The sequence below is a fragment of the Callorhinus ursinus genome, unplaced genomic scaffold (assembly GCF_003265705.2).
Source record: "Callorhinus ursinus isolate GAN/ISIS: 27379988/994484 unplaced genomic scaffold, GSC_fseal_2.0 scaffold9, whole genome shotgun sequence".
Taxonomy (NCBI): domain Eukaryota; kingdom Metazoa; phylum Chordata; class Mammalia; order Carnivora; family Otariidae; genus Callorhinus; species Callorhinus ursinus.
The window spans coordinates 23,872,594-23,892,939 of record NW_027397071.1 but is presented as its reverse complement, the minus strand read 5'-3'; the positions used below and the strand labels follow the sequence as shown (position 1 = coordinate 23,892,939).

General features: G+C 37.0%; 1 protein-coding gene across 13 annotated transcripts in view; it reads right to left on the bottom strand.

Annotated features, from left to right (window-relative positions):
• Nucleotides 1-20,346, bottom strand: part of EVI5 (ecotropic viral integration site 5) — a 196,548-nt gene that overhangs the window by 160,689 nt on the left and 15,513 nt on the right. For 12 of the 13 annotated variants that reach the window (XR_003208420.2, XM_025872195.2, XM_025872197.2 and 9 more), the window contains one exon: nucleotides 868-1,097. Coding sequence is in view for 12 of the 13 variants with exons in the window: in XM_025872195.2 (XP_025727980.1) it covers nucleotides 868-1,016 (149 nt within the window). In the remaining variant the exon portion in view is untranslated. Of the gene's footprint in view, nucleotides 1-867; nucleotides 1,098-3,231; nucleotides 3,556-20,346 lie in introns of those variants that run through there. The other variant, XM_073896296.1, reaches the window with a different exon arrangement.

Genomic DNA, 20,346 nt, shown 5'->3' with positions numbered 1-20,346 from the left:
GAAGGATACTTCGCCTTCTATGAATAAACTGAATGAAGAGATTTCCCACTCTAAACCATAAATCAGGTATCTATCCTAAATTAAATTACTTTACAAATTAACCAAAGGGGACTAGTTTGAGAGTTTAAATAAAAAATGGTAGTTTTAGGGGCACCTGGGTGGCTCAGTTGGTTAAGCATCTCCCTTCAGCCCAGGTCATGATCCCAAGGTCCCAGGATCAAGCCCCATGTCTTGTCAGGCTCCCAGCTCAGCAGGCAGTCTGCTTCTCCTTCTCCCACTGTCCTTCCCTCTCCCCTCCCCACCCCCCCCGCTGGTGCTCTCTCTCAAATAAATAAAATCTAAAAAAAAGATGGCACCTAGGTGGCTCAGTTGGTTAAGCAGCTGCCTTCGGCTCAGGTCATGATCCTGGAGTTCTGGGATGGAGTCCCACATCGGGCTCCCTGTTTAGCGGGGAGTCTGCTTCTCCCTTTGACCTTCCTCCCTCTCATGCTCTCTGTCTCTCATTCTCTCTCTCTCTCTCAAATAAATAAATAAAATCTTAAAAAAAAAAGAAAAAGAAAAGAAATGGTAGTTCTATTTGCCTTAAAAAAATTCTAAAATTCAGGAACAATTTAGGGAATTTGCTATATTAAGAAAACAAAGCTCTAAAGCTATCTGAGCCAGAAGAAAATTTTAGTACAACTTTAAGACCAACTTCTCCAAAAAAGACTTGAATACTTTTGTTAAGTAATTTTCATAAACAAGGAGCCAAAGACTAGAAAATAAATATTCTTAATATGAGTAAATTTTGATTATGGCACATATATATAAATGAATGGTTGAACTCATATAACTACAGAGAAAGAAAAGCCAAGCAACCTCACTCACCTATTTTGTTCCTCCAGTTTAGCCAGGAGTTCTAAGTCGTCTGGACTCAACTGTGAAGGGGAAGATGGTGAAAGGGCTGGCGTGGATAGTGTGGTAGATGAGGATGTAGTGTGTAACGAGGCAGATGGACTTGCCACCTGACTGGCCATCTGACTGACTGTATGTGATACTGTGTTCTTCACCCATGAGAGAGTAGAACTCAGCTTTTCTGCAACCTTGTCTGTCGCCACCTATGGATAAAAATGAAAGTTGAATATATTTTAGTTTTATTGCATTCATTACCAAGAACATGATAACCCTATTAAGTTTTACTTAATAGCCACCATCACAATAGTTTCTTTGAGGTGATAAAGGTAAAACCTACTTTAGCAACAATTATCCTAACACCTGGCTTTTGGAAAATATTTCAGTTCTGCAACATGAACAAACGAGAACAGCATTTTCCAACTACAGGCTAAAATCCATCAGGCAGTAATAAAATCAATATGACACGTAACGCTAGCATTTTTAAAAATGAAAAAGAACAGAAAATATCAGTGTAAATATATACTGTCTTATGAAATCGTTGTTTCAGTTACATATATGCATTAAAACTATGTACTACCTGTACATATATTTATGGGTATATTTAGTTGGGATGTAAAATCTATTCTTTAGTCAAAAACATTTGAAAGCAAAGGTATTAAAACATGTCCACTGGGTGATGAGGATAGGGAAATGCTGTAACATGATAATTCAACAAAAACTGGGGCTGCTTAGCCTAAGTAAGATGTAAGGAGACCCACGATACCTATCTCCAAACAGCTAAAGAGTATTTTTATAAAAAAGGGACTTTTTCTAGAGGAACAAGATTATGATAAACGGTTGAGTTAGTAGAGTGGGAGAGATTCAAGGCACAATTTTCACATAGCTGGAACTATTCAGAAATAGAATGGGATGCCCAGAAAGAGTAGACATCCCCACCAATGGCTATACTAAAGCAGCTACTAGAAGAGCCAAATGTCAGAAGTTGAAGGTAACTTTCTGTTTTAAGTGGGCAACCAGAATTTAAAAAAACCCTTAAGATCCCACCTGTCTCTTAAGATTAAAGTGAATTACACATATGTCCATAAAGTCATCATAAATTATGCCCATCTCCTAAGCAGATATGTATACAAATGCAGCTGAAAAATAAAATATACAGAAATAATATTCAAACATGGCATTATCACTTCACTAATGAAAAACATAATAGCCATATTTGAATACCTATATAAAACTAAACATTCTTAATGATATGAGTTTACAAAATAAGGTGTTAATAGGCTTTTTAAGGGACTGTATTTTCTAAAAACTAGCATGAAAAGAGCTTCTTGATTGTGAAGTACTTAGATATATAAAAGCTAGAAACTATGACATGCTTTCATGAGCTTTGAGAAGATCTTAAATTTTATGTCACAGGTAAGTGGCTAAAGCATTGTAAATTATTTTCGGATTCAGCATACTCTCAGCTAATCTTAGTTATATACAGCAATTCATACACACAGAAATTAAAATACCAAGGCATACAATCCCACCGAGACTATTTCAGCAAACACTATTCTCCTCATGGGTTGCCCAAGGCTTTTTTTCTCACCTCAGGACATAGATGACTCTCTATCCCTCTGCCCCACCTCCTCCACCTCAACCCAGCAGGATACTTTGATACAAGCAAAGGATAAAGTGGAAAAGGGATTCTAAGGTCACAGTTAAGCAACTCAATATGAGGCTGGAACTTCTAAGACAAAAATTTGATTATAAGTGCTGAAAGGGCCAAAAGTTTTATTAACCTTACAGTACCTCTCATTTTCAGGAACTCATTTTAGAATTTACTTCTCTCGGAAACAGTAGTATAAAAGGGATATGGGGACTCTTACTGTTGAGGGAAGAATCCCCAAGAAAGACAAGCAGGCTACAGTAAGGGACCGAAGGAAAAGCAGCAAGGGGCAGATCGTTTAGGCTTCCAGGCAAAAGAAGTCCTCGCCAATGCACAGACCAGCAGCACAGCTCCTCAGGGCAAAAAGCCAGAAAGGAACCAAAGACTAGGAGCCAAAGTAGACCACAAAATAGCTTATTGATCTTTTCTACATAATTACAACCACAAATTCAATTATCAAGATGGCACTAATTTGCATCCCCAAATCACAGTAAATAGAAAACCTAACACATAAAATTACAGAAAAATGTTACCCCTTATTAATACCATTAATTTCAGATATGCTTACAACTTTCAAAAATTAATACTTCATATTTCCATTATATAAAAGTTCCTTACTAGAGTTAACTGTAGGAAAAGCAAAAGATGCCTACTATCTGCTTTCATTTATTAAAAGAAATTTATCATACCCCTTCTGCACACTGTAGCAACAGGCTTCCATTTAAAGAGTTTGGAATAACGAAGAGCACAATCCTGACATTCTTTCAATTTTGCTGAAATTCAGCTGATATGAGATTCAATCTAGAACTACTGAAGGCTCACTAACTCATCTTCATATGTTAAATACTGAAATATAACCAGAGTATTTAATTGCAGTTGCATTTTAATAAAGTTTAATACTCATAGTTCTAGAAATCCCATAGGACTGATTCATTTTTCATATATCATGACATGTTCTATTTTTCCTTTAACTCTACAGTACTTTTCCAAATCTCCACCCTTTCACCTCTAAATCTTCCCTCATCCTATGGTAAACTGAGGTCATGAAGACATAGTAAATCTGACAATGACATCACAAAGTTCCTGTCTACCTCATAGGGAGGTTATGCATTTATTTTTAAATATGAACATACTTTGAAAAGGTTAAAACCATTATTAAAAATGCTTAGTAATCAGGGGCACCTGGGTGGCTCGGTCAGTTTAGCGTCTGCCTTTGGCTCAGGTCATGATCTGAGGGTCCTGGGATCGGGTCCCACATCGGGCTCCCTGCTCAGCGAAGAGTCTACTTCCCCCTCTCTTCCCTGCTTGTGCTCTCTCTCGCTATTACCTTCACTCTCTCTCAAATAAATAAAATCTTTCAAAAAAAAAAATGCTTAGTAATCAGGCACAAATGACCACACATTGTAGGACTCCATTTATATAAAACGTCCAGAATAGGCAAATCCAGAGACAGAAAGTATATCAGTGGCTTCAAGGACCTAGGGGAATGACTGCTAACGCGCATGGGATTTCTTTTTGGAGTGACAAAAATGTTCTGGGTTTGGATTGTGGTGATGGTTACACAACCTTGTGAATATACTAAATGCCACTGAACTGCACACTTTAAATGAGTGGATGGATTTATGGTATGTGAATTACTATCTCAACTGTAAAAGGGCTTAGTCAACCTCAGGAAACTACATAATATATGATTCCAACCATACCAAAAAGGCAAAACAATCGAGACAGTAGAAAGAGCAATAGTTGCTAGGGGTTGGGAATACAGGAGAGATGAATCCTCTGCCTAGAGCACAGAGGATTTTTAGAATAGTAAAAATATCCTGTGTAATACCATCATGATGGATATGTGTCATTACACATTTGACCAACTCCATACAATGCACAACCAACACCAAAAGTGAACCCTAATGTAAACTACGGATTTTGGGTGATTATAACTGTCAATGTAGGTACATCATTGGTAACACATGTACCACTCTGGTGGGGAATGCATGTTGGGGGGCAGGGAGTATATGGGAAATCTCTGTACTTTCCACTCAATCTTGCTATGATTCTAAAACTGTTCTAAAAAAGTAAAATCTTAATAAAATAATAAAGGTTAGTAGGAATCTTAGATATTACTACAATATTTGAATAGGATCTCCTTTGAAAAACAATCATGGTTCCTCTATTGCTCTGTATTTTATAGTAAGTTATAAGGATGGTTTTAACTCCCAAAAATGACTATTTTTCTTTTTTAATTTTTAATTTTGTTTTAATTCCAGTGTAGTTAACACATAGTGCTATATTAGTTTCAGGTGTACAATATAGTGATTTAACAATTCTTTATATTAGTGCTTATCAAGACAAGTGTACTCTTAATCCCCTTTACCTGTTTCACCCACCTCTCAACCATCTCCCCTCTGGTAACTATCAGTTTGTTCTCTACAGTTAAGAGTCTGTTTTTTGCGGGTGTCGGCTGGTTCACTCAGTAAAGCATGCAACACTCAATCTCAGGGTCATGAGTTCAAGCCCCATGTTGGGCACAGAACCCTACTTAAAAAAAAAAAAAAAGTCTGTTTTTTGTTGTCTCCCTTTTTTCCTGTTTGTTTCTTAAATTCCATATATGAGTGAAATCATATGGTATTTGTCTTTCTCTGAGTTATTTTGCTTAGCATTATACTCTCTAGCTCCATCCATGTTGTTGCAAATGGCAAGTTTTCTTTTTATGGCTGAATAATATTATATATATATGTAATATTATGTAAATATGTGTGTATACATGTAATTTATGTGATTTACATTTTACATTTTTATATTAATTACATAATATATGTAAATATATATATATACATATATATATATAAATCACCTCTACTTTATCCATTCATCTATCAATGGACACTTGGGCTGCTTCCATAATTTGTCTATTATAAATAATGCTACAATCAACACAAGGGTACATATATCCTTTTCAGGTAGTGTTTTCGTATTCTTTAGTGCAATTACTGGATCATATGGGAATTCTAATTTTTTGAGGAACCTTCATACTGTTTTCCATAGTGGCTACACAAGTTTGCATTTCCATCCATACTGCAAGAGCGTTCTTTTTCTCCACATCCTTGCTAACACTTGTTTTTTGTGTTTTTGATGTTAGCCACTCTGACAGGTATGAGGTAAAATCTCAGTGTGGTTTTGATTTGCATTTCCCTGATGATGGGTGATGTTGAGCACCTTTCAATTTGTCTGTTGGCCATCTGTATGTCTTCCTTGGAGAAATGTCTGTTCATGTCTTCTGCTCATTTTTAATTCTATTACATGTTATTTGGGTGGTAAGTTGTGTAAGTTCTTTATATACTTTGGATATTAACCCTTTATTGGATATGTCATTTGCAAATATCTTCTCCCATTCTGTCAGTTGTCTTTTAGTTTTGGTGTTTGGTTCCTTTGCAGTGCAGAAGTTTTTATTTTTATATAATCCCAATAGTTTATTTTTGCTTTTGTTCCCTTGCCTCAGGAGACATATCTAGAAAAATACTGCTACAGCCAATGTCAGAGAAATTACTGCCTGTGCTCTCTTCTAGGATTTTTATGGTTTTAGGTCTCACATTTAGATCCTTACTTCTATTTTTGTGTATGTTGTAAGAAAGTGGTCCAGTTTCATTCTTTTCCATATAGCTGTCTAGTTTTCCCAACATTATTTGCTGAAGAGACTTTTTCTTAACACATATTCTTGCCTCCTTTGTCATGGATTAATTGACCACATAAATCATGGGTTTATCTCTGGGCTCTCTATTCTGTTCCATTGTCCTATGTGTCTATATTTTGTGCCAATACCATACTATTTTGATTACTATAACTTTGTAGTATATCTTAAAATCCGGGATTGTGACATGTCTAGCTTTTTCTTTTTCAAGACTGCTGTGGCTATTTGGGGTCTTTTGTGGTTCCAAATTTTAAGACTGTTTATTCTAGTTCTGTGAAAAATGCTGTTGGGACCTTGACAAGAGATTGCACTGTATCTGTAGATTGCTTTGGGTAATATGGACATTTATCAGTATCTTCCAATTCGTGAGTATGGAATGTCTTTCCATGTATCTCATCTTCAATTTCTTTCATCAATGTTTTATAGTTCTCAGAGTACAGGTTGTTCATCTCCTTGGTTAAATTTATTCCTAAGTATTTTACTATTATTGGTACAATTATAAATGGATTGTTTTCCTAATTTCTCTTTCTGCTGCTTCATTATTCGTGTACAGAAATGCAAAGGATTTCTGAATATTGATCTTATATTCTGTAACCTTACTGAATTTACTTATCAGTTCTGGTAGTTTTTTGGTGGAATCTTTAGGGTTTTCTATATATCATGTCATATGCAAATAGTGACAGTTTTACTTCTTCCTTACCAATTTGAATGCCTTTTATTCCTTTTTTCATGTCTGATGCTGCAGCTACGACTTCCAGGACTAGACTAAAAAAAAGTGATGAGTGGGGGGTGCCTGCCTGGCTCAGTTAGAAGAGCGTGGAACTCTTTACCTCAGGGTTGTAAGTTCAAGCTCCACACTGAGTCTATTCAAACTTTCTATTTCTTCCTGATTCAGTTTTGGGAGGTTGTAGGTTTCTAGAAATGTATCCATTTCTTCTAGATTGTCCAATATGTTGGCATATAATTTTTCATAATATTTTCTTATAATCCTTTCTATTTCTGTGGTATCAGTTATTTCTTCTCTTTCATTTCTGATGTCTTTTTTTTTTTTAATGAATCCAGCTAAAGGCTTATCAGTTTTGTTCAAAGAACTAGCTCCTGGTTTCATTTATCTGTTATACTGGTCTTTGTTTTTTTTCTTTAATCCATTCCATCACCCTGTATCTTTTGATTAGAGCATTAAGTCCATTTACATTCAGAGTAATAATTGATAGCTATGTATTTATTGCCATTTTGTTACTTGCTTTATGGTTGTTTTTTGTAGTTCTCTGTTCCTCTCTTCCCTTGCTCTCTTCTCTCGTGATTAGTTGGCTTTCTTTAGTGATATACTTGGGTTCCTTTCTCTTCTTTTTTTTCATACCTAATACTGGTTTTTAATTTGTGGTTACCATTCAGTTTGTATATAACATCTTCTGCATATAGCAGTCTATATTAAGTTGATGATCACTTAAGTTTGAACCCATTCTTTACTCTTCTCCCTCCCAACCCCCACGTTTTAGGTATATGGTGTCATACTTTCATTTTGTGAATCCCTTGACTGATTTTTACAGATATACTTATCTTTACTGCTTTTGTGCTTCCTACTTTTCTTACTTACTTATGGTCTTTCCTTTCCACTCAGAGAGTCCCGTTTAACATTTCTTGTACAGCTGGTTTAGTGGTCAGGAACTCCCTTAGCTTTTGTTTGGGAAACTCCTGATCTCTCCTTCTATTCTAAATGATAGCTTTGCTGGATAGAGTATTCTTGGCTGCAGATTTTCTCCTTTCAGCACTTTTTTTTTTTAATCAGACTGGGTTTTTTTTAATTTCAATACATATTATTTTTTTTAAAGATTGTTTATTTGACAGAGGGAGACAAAGCGAGAGAAGGAACACAAGCAGGGGGGTAGGAGAGGGAGAAGCAGGCTTCCTGCTGAGCAGGGAGCCCGATGCAGGGCTCAGGGCTCGATCCTAGGACCCTGGGATCATGACCTGAGCCGAAGGCAGACGCTTAACGAATGACTGAGCCACCCAGGTGCCCCTTCCTTTCAGCACTTTGAATATATCGAGGCACTTCCATCTGGCTTGCAAAGTTTTTCCTGAAAAATCTGCTGATAGTATTATGGGGTTTCCCTTGTATGTAACTGTTTTCTTTTGCAAATTTTAAATCTATCATTACTTTTTGCCATTTTCAGTATTACGTGTCTTGGTTTGGACCTCCTTGGATTGATTTTTAACTGCCTCAACCAATAATGTATATCAAAAATGATTACTAAGACTCACTTTTGGAACCCAGCCACCAAGGTGTTGAGAAACCTAAACTAGCCCACACAGGGACCACAAGGAGAAGTCAAGTACAGGCATTCTGGCTAATAGCGGGGGTCCCAGTATCAGCCACTGGACAGGAATGTGAATACACCATCAAATGATTCTAGACCCCAGATGAAGAATCAACCTCAGCCTCTGAGTCTTCCCAGCTTCTCTGCTTCACAGGCATTTTGAAGCAGAGACAAGCCCTTCTCCTAATGCTCTGTCCAAATTCCTGACCCACAGAAACCATGGACATACTAAAGCAATTATTTTAAGCCATTAAGTTTTATGGTGGTTTATTATACAGCTATAGTACCTGGAACAATATATTATCTCACAAAATTAAAATATTTAACAATACTTGAAATGAAATGAAACCACGAAATTAAAGTATAAATTATTAGTAAAGACATCATTCTGAACTTGTTTTTGAGGGGATCGAGGGCTGACACAGTTGAGAAACAACATCTTTTTACATACCTGTAGGGTGATAAAAGTAGATACAAGACAGTACACTAAGAAAATATAAGTAGACATTAGAACCAGAGAAGTAGATTTATGCTTCAGAGGCCTGAGAGAACAGCATTTAATTCAGTTAGGAAAATTTATCATTGATTTGTGGCTCAGAGTCAAATGCATTTAAACCACATCATTACTTTTCCACTGCTATTAAAATGGCATTTTGATTAGCATGCTAAAGCAATGCCAAGAAATAAGAATTTCAAGGAAGCCTTTTGTTTAACAAGTAGGCTGTTTAACAAGTAGCCTTTTGTTTAACAAGTAGGCTATTTTCTTAAGTAAGAATCTTATTTTGGGGGGCATGTGGGTGGCTCAGTCAGTTAAGTGTCTGCCTTCGACTCAGGTCACGATCCCAGGGTCCTGGGATCAAGCCCCACATGGGGCTCTCTGCTCAGTGGGGAGCCTGCTTCTCCCTCTCCCTCTGCCTGCTGCTTTGCCTACTTGTGCCCTTTCCCTCTGACAAATAAATAAAATTAAAAAAAAAAAATCTTGTTTCCTGAGTGATACAGGATATAATTTGAAGACTTTATTATAAATATCTATATTTTCACTACGAGACTAAAATAAAGTAGAAACATTTCAGTAAAGATATACAAAAGAGCTTAGTTCAATGGCAAAGCAGTTTGTAATTAAATTTACATTTTAAAAACTTGGGTCACAGCTATAAAAAGGAATGCAGTACTGACACATTCTTTAACATGGATAATCTTGAAAACGTTATGCTAAGTCAAAGAAGCCAGTCACGAAATACCACATATGATTCCATTTATAAGAAATGTCCAGAATAGGCATTATCTATAGACAAAAAGTTGATTACTGATTGCTTAGGACTGTGGAAGTGGAGGGACAGGGAGCTATAAAGGGTTCAAGGTTTCTTTTTGAGGTAATGAAAAACCACTGACTTGTATACTTTACATGGGAAATTGTATAGTATGTGAATTATATATCAAGGAAGCTTTTAAAAATTTAGGTATGAAAAAATTTCTCCATAAAATAACAGAGCAGATTACAATGCAGGGAGTCCTTGACAACCCTCTTCATCTCTAATCAAATTTGTGTTTTTGAACATGCCCACTTCAAAACCCTCTGATCTGCTCCCCTCTGGACTGGTTGCTGTCTGCTCCTGGTGCTCAACTGTCACCTGGGGGTCTCCCTTCACTGTGTTCCAGGTATTTCCTTCACCTCTCTTTGGGTCGGATAATGTTTCCTAAAACCCTTGTCTTTCTTTTTCTTGATACATTCTCTCATTTTGGTGGGATACCTCCTCTCACAGTTTCCTGAAAGGTAAATTTAAGACACTGCCTATGTGAAAATATCTGTATTCTACTGTAACACTTGAAAATCTGGCTGCATTATAAACCAAATGAGGAACAATTTTCCCCAATTTTTGAAGATATTGCCTCCAGTTGTCTTTTACCTTCCATTATTTTTGTTGAGTCTGAAACCACTCTAATTATGTTAATTATCCTATTTCCCTTCACCTCCGGGAAATTCTCCCTCTTCTCTTTGGTCCCTTAATTGTTAAAGTTTGCAATGAAATGCCTTGATGCAAATATCTTTTTATTTTATTTTAGTTAGCACTTTGATGGGCTCTTTTAACTTAGAAACTCATGTCCTTCAGTTCTGGGAAGTTTTCCTGATTTATTTCTTTGATGATATACTCCTTAGATTTCCTCTTTCTTAAATTCTTATTATTCAACTATTATATTTCTTGGGCTGGCTTTCTGATTCTACCTTTCCTCCCAATTTAATCACTACTTTCCACAAGTGCTCATCTCACACAGCCTTACTTGATATTGTTACCATGCAGGACCCCTCAGTGGTTGAGCACTGGGCTTTCACATTAGAGACCTGGTTTAACTCCAGCATCTCTAATTACTGCTGATATTAAGCCTCAGCTTCTTATTTGTAAAATAGAGATAATAATAATAAAATGTACACAAAGTACTTGGCATATACCTAGCATTCAAATGCAGCTATTTTCCTACTATCATTTTTTCTTCTCTTATTCTCTTCTCCTGGCTTTTCTAACATGTTCTTAGGGTTTTCCTTCTATTTCTCAGGAATCTTCTTTGTTGGATCCTTTCTATGCTTTATCAGATACTGTCCTCCACAAATCTATCTTTGGCCACTTCTTTTTTTTATTCTAGGCTGGATCAATATGAACTCCATACCAGGTTCTAGTCATCTCTACCACTTACTAGCTGTGTGACCTTAGGCAATTTATTTAACAAACTGACGCCTCAATCCCTCATCTGAAAAAAGTGGATTAATAAGCATATCAATTGGGGTGCCTGGGTGGCTCAATGGGTTAAGTGTCTGCCTTGGCTCAGATCAAGATCCCAGGGTCCTGGGATAGAGCCCACCCCCCCCACCCCCCGGGGGTACGCACGCACTCTCTCTCTCTCTCTCTCTCTCTCTCTCACTCACTCAAATGAATAAAATCTTAAAAAAAAAAAGCCTATCAATCCCCTATGCTTTGCATGAAAATTAAACATTTTATGACACTTAGAACACTACCTAGCATAGTAAGCACTCAAACGTTTGCCATTATTACATTACGACTACCTCTACTGCTTCTGCTGCTGCTGCTGCTACTACTACTACTATTATTACTACTAGGATTACCATTAAAAAGGCCCATCCACGTGCTCCTAACAGATCTCCTAAGCTTCTTCAGAGATGTAAACTAGAACTATACATTTCAAAATTATATTTGGAATCTTGCTTGTTTCTTGTCCCCATCTCTAACAGTTTACAAAGAATTATCTTCCTACTCCTCCTCCAGACCTGTTGTTATTGATGGTCTCATGATCAGTATATTACCAACTATGTTAGTCACCCTTTGTTTTCTTTTTATTTGGGGGGGGAGGGGTCCGACAGCAAAACAAAGTTTACTGAGTGATAGTAAAGCGACAGCATGAAGCTCCCGAAGAGGGAGGGGACCCAAGAGGGTTGCCCTCACCCTTTGTTTTTTTTTTTTTTTTTTAAGATTTTATTTATTGATTTGACAGAGATAGAGAAAGAACACAAGTAGGCAGAGTGGCAGGCGGAGGGAGAGGGAGAAGCAGGCTCTCCGCTGAGCAGGGAGCCAGACATGGGGCTCCATCCCAAGACCCCAGGATCATGACCTGAGCCGAAGGCAGCTGCTTAACCGATTGAGCCACCCAGGCGCCCCACACCCTTTGTTTTCTTATATACAGATGCACAGCTGTGTAACTACTGAAGGAAAAATAAAAATCAAAACTGATCTTTGTGACAAGCATCCTTCCTATAGAGGTAATTTCTTAAAGAACTTCACTCATAACTTAAGCAAGAGATACCTGAATACTGACTAGCATAATGAGCCGTATTCTGATAACCTCAGGACATTAAGGAATTGCCAAGAAAAATATACTGCCAAAACTGAAGGAACGGGTTCATTTACAAGTATTTTAGCACCTGTTACTTCTGAAGTCTGATACTATTTAAAATACCTAACTATCCCTACAAAAAAAAAGGAATAGTATAGAAAAAAACTGAAGGAAAGGAATAGAGGTAATGCTTTTTAAAGATTATTTACAAAACATGACAACTTTCAAAACTCTAGGTGATATAATACATGAGTAGTGTGTCAAACTATTAGATGCAAAGTTTAAGAACACACTGAAATGCAGGCTAAATTCACAGATTTTGCTTCATCCAATTAAATCTTAATTTCCAGGCATATACAACCAATTTCTTCAGCTTTTCTGCATATAAACAAAATTGGTACAACCCTTTATAGTTTATAAAATAGTTTCACATAGTTGATCCTTAAAACAGATCTGAGAAGAAGACAGTCCAGTGTTACTCATTTGACAAGTATTTATTTATTCAGAACCTACTCTGAAAGAGTACTTTACTGGGTGTTGAATACATAGGAACATATAGTCATATACAAAATAGACATGTTCTTTCTCAGGGAGCTAGTTAAAAAGTAAAAGACTGAACAAATGCAGAGAAAGATATATGACCTAAGGGCAACCAACAGTAACTTAATCTGATAGAGTGGTTAAGGACTGTCTTTCTCAAGAGGCAATATTCAACTTAAGATCTAGAAGATGAGCAAGAAGCAGTCAGCTGTGCAAAGAGCTAGGCAAAAAAAGGGGGGGTGGGGGGGCGGGGGGGCGGGGGGCTGGCATGTACAAAGGCCATGAGGAATTTAAAAGCTTGGTGGGTTAGAGAAGGGCTGCCCAATACAAATACAAGGTGAACCACAAATACAAACCACATTAGTTATTTTATATTTTCTAGAAGCTATACTTTAGAAAAAGAAAGTGAAGTTATATTTCTTATTTAACGCAAACATATCCAAAACATTATTTCAACAGATAATATTTAATAAAACATTTTACGTTCTTTCTTTAATACTAAGTCTGAAATTCAGTGTATATTTTACACTTATAGCACATCTCAATTCAGACTAGCTACAGTTCAAATGTACAATAGTTACATGTGGCTAGTGGCCTCCATATTGAACAACACAGGTTAGAAAAACTAAGAGGAGACCATAATGGCTAATACATAGTAATTTAAAGGGAAATGTAGAAAGATGAAAAGTCAACCGATGCCCCATCATAAGGGTCTTACAGGAAAGAAATATGGAATCTGTTTGGAGTACAAATGGAAGTCACGAGGGTTTTAAACATGCAAAGAAAAATTTAATCTTTTCTGTTTTATAAAAAAGAGTACTCTGGGACACCTGGGTGGCTCAGTCGGTTAAGCGTCTGCCTTCGGCTCAGGTCATGATCCCAGGGTCCTGGATCAAGGCCTGCATTGGGCTCCTTGCTCAGCAGGGAGCTTGCTTCTCCCTCTGCCTGCAGCTCCCCCTGCCTGAGTGCTCTCTCTCAATCGCTCTCTCTCTCTCTCTCTCTGACAAAAATAAAATAAAATAAAAGAGTACTCTTCTCTTTAAACAACAAATTACAGAGAATAAAAGCAGAAGTAGGGAGACTAGGCAGAGGACTTATAGAAGTCAAGGTGAGAAATAAAGGTTTAGGCTATGGTGGGGGCAGGAGAGAAAAAGAAAATAGATGCATGCAAGAAAGTCAAAACAAATTAACTTTTTGATTAAGTGAATGTAGCGAATGAGGGAGAAAGAAAAATCATGAGTGTAATCTACTCCCACTTGAGCAACCAGTTGTGCAATTTCTGTGACTGAAGGAACTAGCATTCTGTTGTTATCTGGCAGGGGATGCTGGAGTTGATGGAACGGAATCAAGAATTTTTCCAAATATAAAATGAGTTCAGGGGCGCCTGGATGGCTCAGTCGTTAAGCGTCTTCCTTCGGCTCAGGTCATGGTCCCAGGGTCCTGGGATCCAGCCCCACATCGGGCTCCCTGCTCCGCGGAAAGCCTGCTTCTCCCTCTCCCATTCCCCCTGTTCGTGTTCCCTCTCTCGCTGTGTCTCTGTCAAATAAATAAATAAAATCTTTAAAAAAGAATAAAATAAATAAAATAAAAAATAAAAAGAAAATGAGTTCAGAGAGGCTCACACTTACTAATAAATACTAAAAGACTCAAACCCAGATATTCTAAAATTAGATATAATACCCTCTTGCTGGTAATATATTACCTTTCCATAATTCAAAAACAAAAATAATCCATTAGGATGTGGGTAAGTAATGCCTCCTGTACATACACCAGTGAAGTCCTCAATTAAAAGGGTTACAAGTCTTTTATAATTCTTTCATATTTTGAAAAATGAAAAGAAAAAATTGGATTTAGTTAATATCCCTAGGAATCTAAAATTAAAATCTACAGATAACATTCTCTAACCCAAGCTCCAAAGAACAACAGCAAAGTAGAAGTCAAATATCACAGTGCCTAGGTGCCTCGGTTAAGGGACAGACTCTTTTTTTTTTTTAAAAAAAGACTGATTGATTGATTGATTGATTGATTTGACAGAGAGAGAGAGAGAGCACAAGCAGGGGCAGCAGCAGAGGGAGACGGAGAAGCAGGCTCCCTGCTGAGCATGGAGCCTGATGTGGGCCTCCATCCCAGGACCCTGGGATCATGACCTGAGCTGAAGGCAGCTGCTTAACCAACTGAGCCACCCAGGCGCCCCAGGACAGACTCTTGATTTCGGCTCAGATCGTGATCTTAGGACTGTGATAATGGACTGTACATGGGGCTCTGCATGGAGCCTGCTTAAGATTCTCTCTCCTTCTCCCTCTGTCCCTCCCTCACCCTCTCTCTCCCTCTCTTAAAAAAAAAAAAAAAAAAAAAAAAAAAGCAGCCAAATAGCATGACTTCAAAATCAGTGCCAAACCCCTACAGCCAAAGTAGCAGTAGGAGTTCAGAAGCTGACCATAACTACTTTTCAGAAGAAACAAGGTGGTCCTTACATGCTATCTGACAATGACTCAAAAATCTGGCTACCTCAGCTTCAGGAATTTAATATTCCCTCTAAGTTCTTTACTTCCAATACAACTCTATCAATTTCACTCAACAAATACTTAGTAAGGGTAAGTAAGGGGCAGGCATTGTGCAGGATGATGAGTAAGACACACAGCTCCTGTCCTGTCCTATCCTCAAGTACCTCATCACTAATGGAGTGTGAGGAGACAAACATGGAAACAATTACAATACAATATGACAAATGCCACAAAAAAGTATATACAGTTGACCCCTGAGCAACACAGGGGCTAGGGGTGCCAAACCTCCCACTCCCTGTGCAAGCAAAAATCCATTTACAATTGACCCTTTAACAACTCAGATTTGTGGGTGCACTTTATACACACTTTTTACAATACAGTACGATATATGTATTTTCTCTTATGACTTTCTTAATCTCATCTTTTATCCAGCTTACTTTATGTAGTATATAATATATATAACATACAAAATATGTTAATCAACTGTTTATGTTAACAGTAAGGCTTCCTCCAGTCAACATTAGGCTATCAGTAGTTAAGTTTTTGGGGAGTCAAAAGTAATACATGGATTTTCAACAGTGCAGGGGTTCCGCACTCCGTAGCCCCCATGTTGTGGAAGGGTCAACTATACTGTCATTCTTTCTGGCCACCCAACATCTGAATCCCCATTAGTGTTCTAGGATTTCCCACCTAGGTCTAAAAAGTACCATACACTCATTCTCCTGGTCTCCCTTGAAAATAATTCACAAGGATGGGACCAAGATTCCCACATCTTTCATCTGTTACCCTCAAATCTAGTAGCTTAATACACCAAATATTATCTCACAGTTTCTGCGCGTCAGGAATTAAGCTATAGTTTAACTGAGTGATCCTATTCAGGATCTATCATAAAGTTGCAGACAAGATCTTGGCCAGTGCTATCATCTTTGAAGGTTTGACTGCGGCTGGAAGATCTGCTTCAAGATGTCTCCTGCACATGGTTATTGGCAGAAGGCTTCAGTTCCTCACATGAGAACCTCTCTAGAAAGCTGATGAGTATCCTCACAACGTGGCAGCTGGCTTCCCCCAGAACAAATGAGCAAAACAGAAGATGTAATAACTTATATGACCTTGTATCATAAGTCACACTCTTTCATTTTTGCAATAACCTAATTATTCCACAAGTCAGTTCTATTTAGTGTGGAAGGAAACTATATAGAATGTAAATCAGGAGGTGGGGTTATCAGGAACCATGCTAACTACCTTACATAACATATTATGGCTATATATTGTATTGTTTATAAATACATACATATTCATGAGTGTAAAAATGTTATGTTTGGAAGGGGAGGGGGCACTATGGTTACAAGTGCATTTCTAATGTTTTGTTAAGGTGGGTGGTGGGAATATAGGCATTTATTATACTTTTCCTTATACCTTCTGAGTTTGAAATATTTCAATATAAAAAAATCAATGCTCTGCAAAAGTAAATGAATATCTTCAAACACATTATTGTGAGCACATACATTAGTAGAGCTGTTTTGAAGGACTATTTGGAAGTATATATAACAAAATTTACATATACATAAGCTGACTCAGGAATCTGTCCAAAAGAATTATTTGCCCAAATAAATAAACAAGGACGTATGTACTAAAATTAATCACAGAACTATTTCTAACAGCAAACAACTAGTGATAACCCCAATGCCCATCAAAGAATGAGCAAATAAGTTATGACACCACCATACAACAGAATGCAGCCATTAAAAAAAGTGAAATTCCCACTATGATGGAACCAATCAGTTTTTGGTGAAGAATAGTATATGCAGTATAATTTCATTTTTTGATGGGCTACATATCAAACTATTTACAACTACCTCAAGAGAGTGAAAGTTTAGCAAGGAAAATAAAAGCAGAGAAAGAAAACTTTCCTTTTGTGCTTTAAAGACCTCCATTCTCAAATTTTTTTTACTATCCTCTATAGGCATACCTCAGAGATATTGTGGGTTCAGTTCCAGACTACTGCATTAAAGTGAATGCTGCAATAAAGAGTCAAATGAATTTTTTGGTTTCCCAGTGCATATAAAAGTTGTTTACACTATAATTGTAGTCTATTAAGTGTGTAAAAGCATGTCTGAGAAAACAATGCATATACTTAATTAAAAAATATTTTATTGCTCACCATCATCTGAACTTTAGGCAAGTTGTAATCACTGATCACAGATCACCATGACAAATATAATGAAAAGGTTTGAAATACTGTGACAATCACCAAAATGTGACAGATACACGAAGTAATAAGCAAATGCTACTGGAAAAATGGTGCCAATAGACTTGCTTAGCCAGGGTTACCACAAACCTTCAATTTGTAAAAAACAGTACCTGCAAGCACAATGAAGCAAAGCACAATAAAATGAGGCATGCCTATACTTTTGTAATTTCTGTGGTCGTTTTGGTTTTGTGTTAAATAGACTTTATTTTTTAGAATAGTTTTAGGTTCACAGCAAAACTGAGCAGAAGGTACAGAGATTTCCCAAATACCCCTTGTGCTTACACATACATAGCCTCCAATACCAACATACCCCACCAGATAGAATATTTGCTACCACTGATGAAACTAATGACACACCATTACCACCCAAAGTCCATCACTTACATTAAGGTACACTTTTGGCGTTGTACATTCTACAGTTTTGGGGAGATGTGTAATGACAAGTATTCATCATCATAATACCATACAGAGTAGCTGTACTGCCCTAAAAACCCTCTGTGCTCTGCCTCCCCTCCCCTCAACTCCTGGCAACCACTGATCTATTCACTGTCTCCAGAGTTTCACCTTTTTCAGAATGTCATATAAATGTGTCTTGTGTCTAACCTTTTCAGACTGGCTTCTTTCACTTAGAAATAAGCATTTAATGGGAGCCTGGGTGGCTCAGTTAAGTGTCTGACTCCTGATCTCAGGGCTGTGAGTTCAAACCCTGCACTGGGCTCCACGCTGGGTGTGGAGCCCACTAAAAAAAAAAAAAAGTAAAGGAAGGAATGGGGAATTTAAGTATCCTCCATGTCTTTTTATGGCTTGATGGCTCATTCTGTCTTAGCACTGAATATTATTCCACTGTCTTGATGTACCAATTTCTTTATCCATTCAACTACTGAAAGATATCTTGGTTGAGTTCAAGTTTTAGCAATTAGGAATAAAGCAGGTTTTTGTGTGGACATAAGTTTTTCAAATTTAGGTAGGTAAGTACCGAGAAGCATGACTTCTGAATTGCATTCATATAAACTTCTGAATTTAGTTTTATAAGAAATTGCCAAACTGTATTCCAAACTGAGTGTAGCATTTTGCATTCCCACCAACAATGAATGAGAGTTCCTGTGGCTCTACTTCCTTACCAGCATTTGGTGTTTTCAGTGTTCTAGATTTTGGCCATTCATTCCACTAGGAGTATAGTGGTATCTCATCATTGTTTTAATCTGCATTTCCCTATGACACATTATGTGGAGCATCTTTTCATGTGCTTATTTGCCATTTGTAGATCTTATTTAGTGAAGTATCTGCTAAGATCTTTGGTCTATTTTTAAATCATGTTGTGCTCTCAATGTTGAGTTTTAAAAGTTCTCTGAATACTGTGGATACAGTATGCTATCAGATATGTCTTCTGAAAATATTTTCTCCCAGTCTGTAGCTTGGGAGACATTTTTAATTTTAATGAAGTCCAGGTATCAATTCTTTTATGGATCACGTCTTTGATGTTGCATCTAATAAGTCATCACCAGCCCAAGGTCACCTAGATTTTCTACTGTTATCTCCTAGGAGTTTTATAGTTTTGCATTTTACATTTTTGTGTTGGATCCATTTCGAATTAATTTTTGTGAAGGATGTAAAGTCTATACCTAGATTCATTTTTGTGCAGGCAGAAGCCTAATTGATCCAGCACCATGTGTTGAAAAGATGGTCTTTTATGCATTGTATTGCCTTTGCTCCTTTGTTGAAAATCAGTTGACTACATTTATATGGGTCTATTTCTGGGCTTTCCATTTGTCTATTCTTTCACCAATATCCTATTGTCTTGATTATTGTAGCTTAAGAATGTATCTTGAAGTCAAGTAGTATCAGTCTTCCACCTTTCTTCTTCTCCTTCAAAACTGTTGACTATTCTGGGTCTTCTGCATCTCCATATCAATTTTAGAGTCATTTTGTCAATAGCCACAAAATAATTTGCTGGGATTTTGACTGGCATTGTATTGAATCTACATAGTTGGGAAGAACTGACTTTTTTATATATTGAGTGTGCCTATCTATAAACATGGAATAACTCTCCATTTATTTAGTTCTTTGATTTCATTCACCAGAGTTTTATAGTTTTCCTCACACAGACCTTGTACCTATTTCATTAATTTATGTCAGACCTCAAACAGATTTCATTAGATTTATATATAAGTATTTCATTTTTTGAGATGTTACTTTAAGTGGTATTGTGTTTTTAATTTCAAATCCCACTTGTTCATTCCTATATACATAAGAAATCAGTTGACTTTGTGTGTTGACATTTTTTCCTGTAACTCTACAAACAGTCTCTTACTTACAATGGCTTGATTTACAATTTTTCAACTTTCTAACGGTGTGAAAGTGATACACATTCAGTAGAAACTGTATTTTGAATTCTAAATTTTGATCTTTTCCCAGGCTACCAACATATGGTACAAATGCTCTTGTGAAGCTGGGCAGTGGCAGTAAGTCCCAGCTGCCCGTCATACGAACATAAGTAACAACAACTGATAAACTTAAAACCATTCAATACCCATACAACTATTCTGTTTTTCACTTTCACTGCAGTATTCAATAAATTACATGAAATCTTCAACACTTTATTATAAAATAGGCTTTGTGTCATTATGCATATGTTAAATCTTTTGCGGTTGTCCCACAGTTAC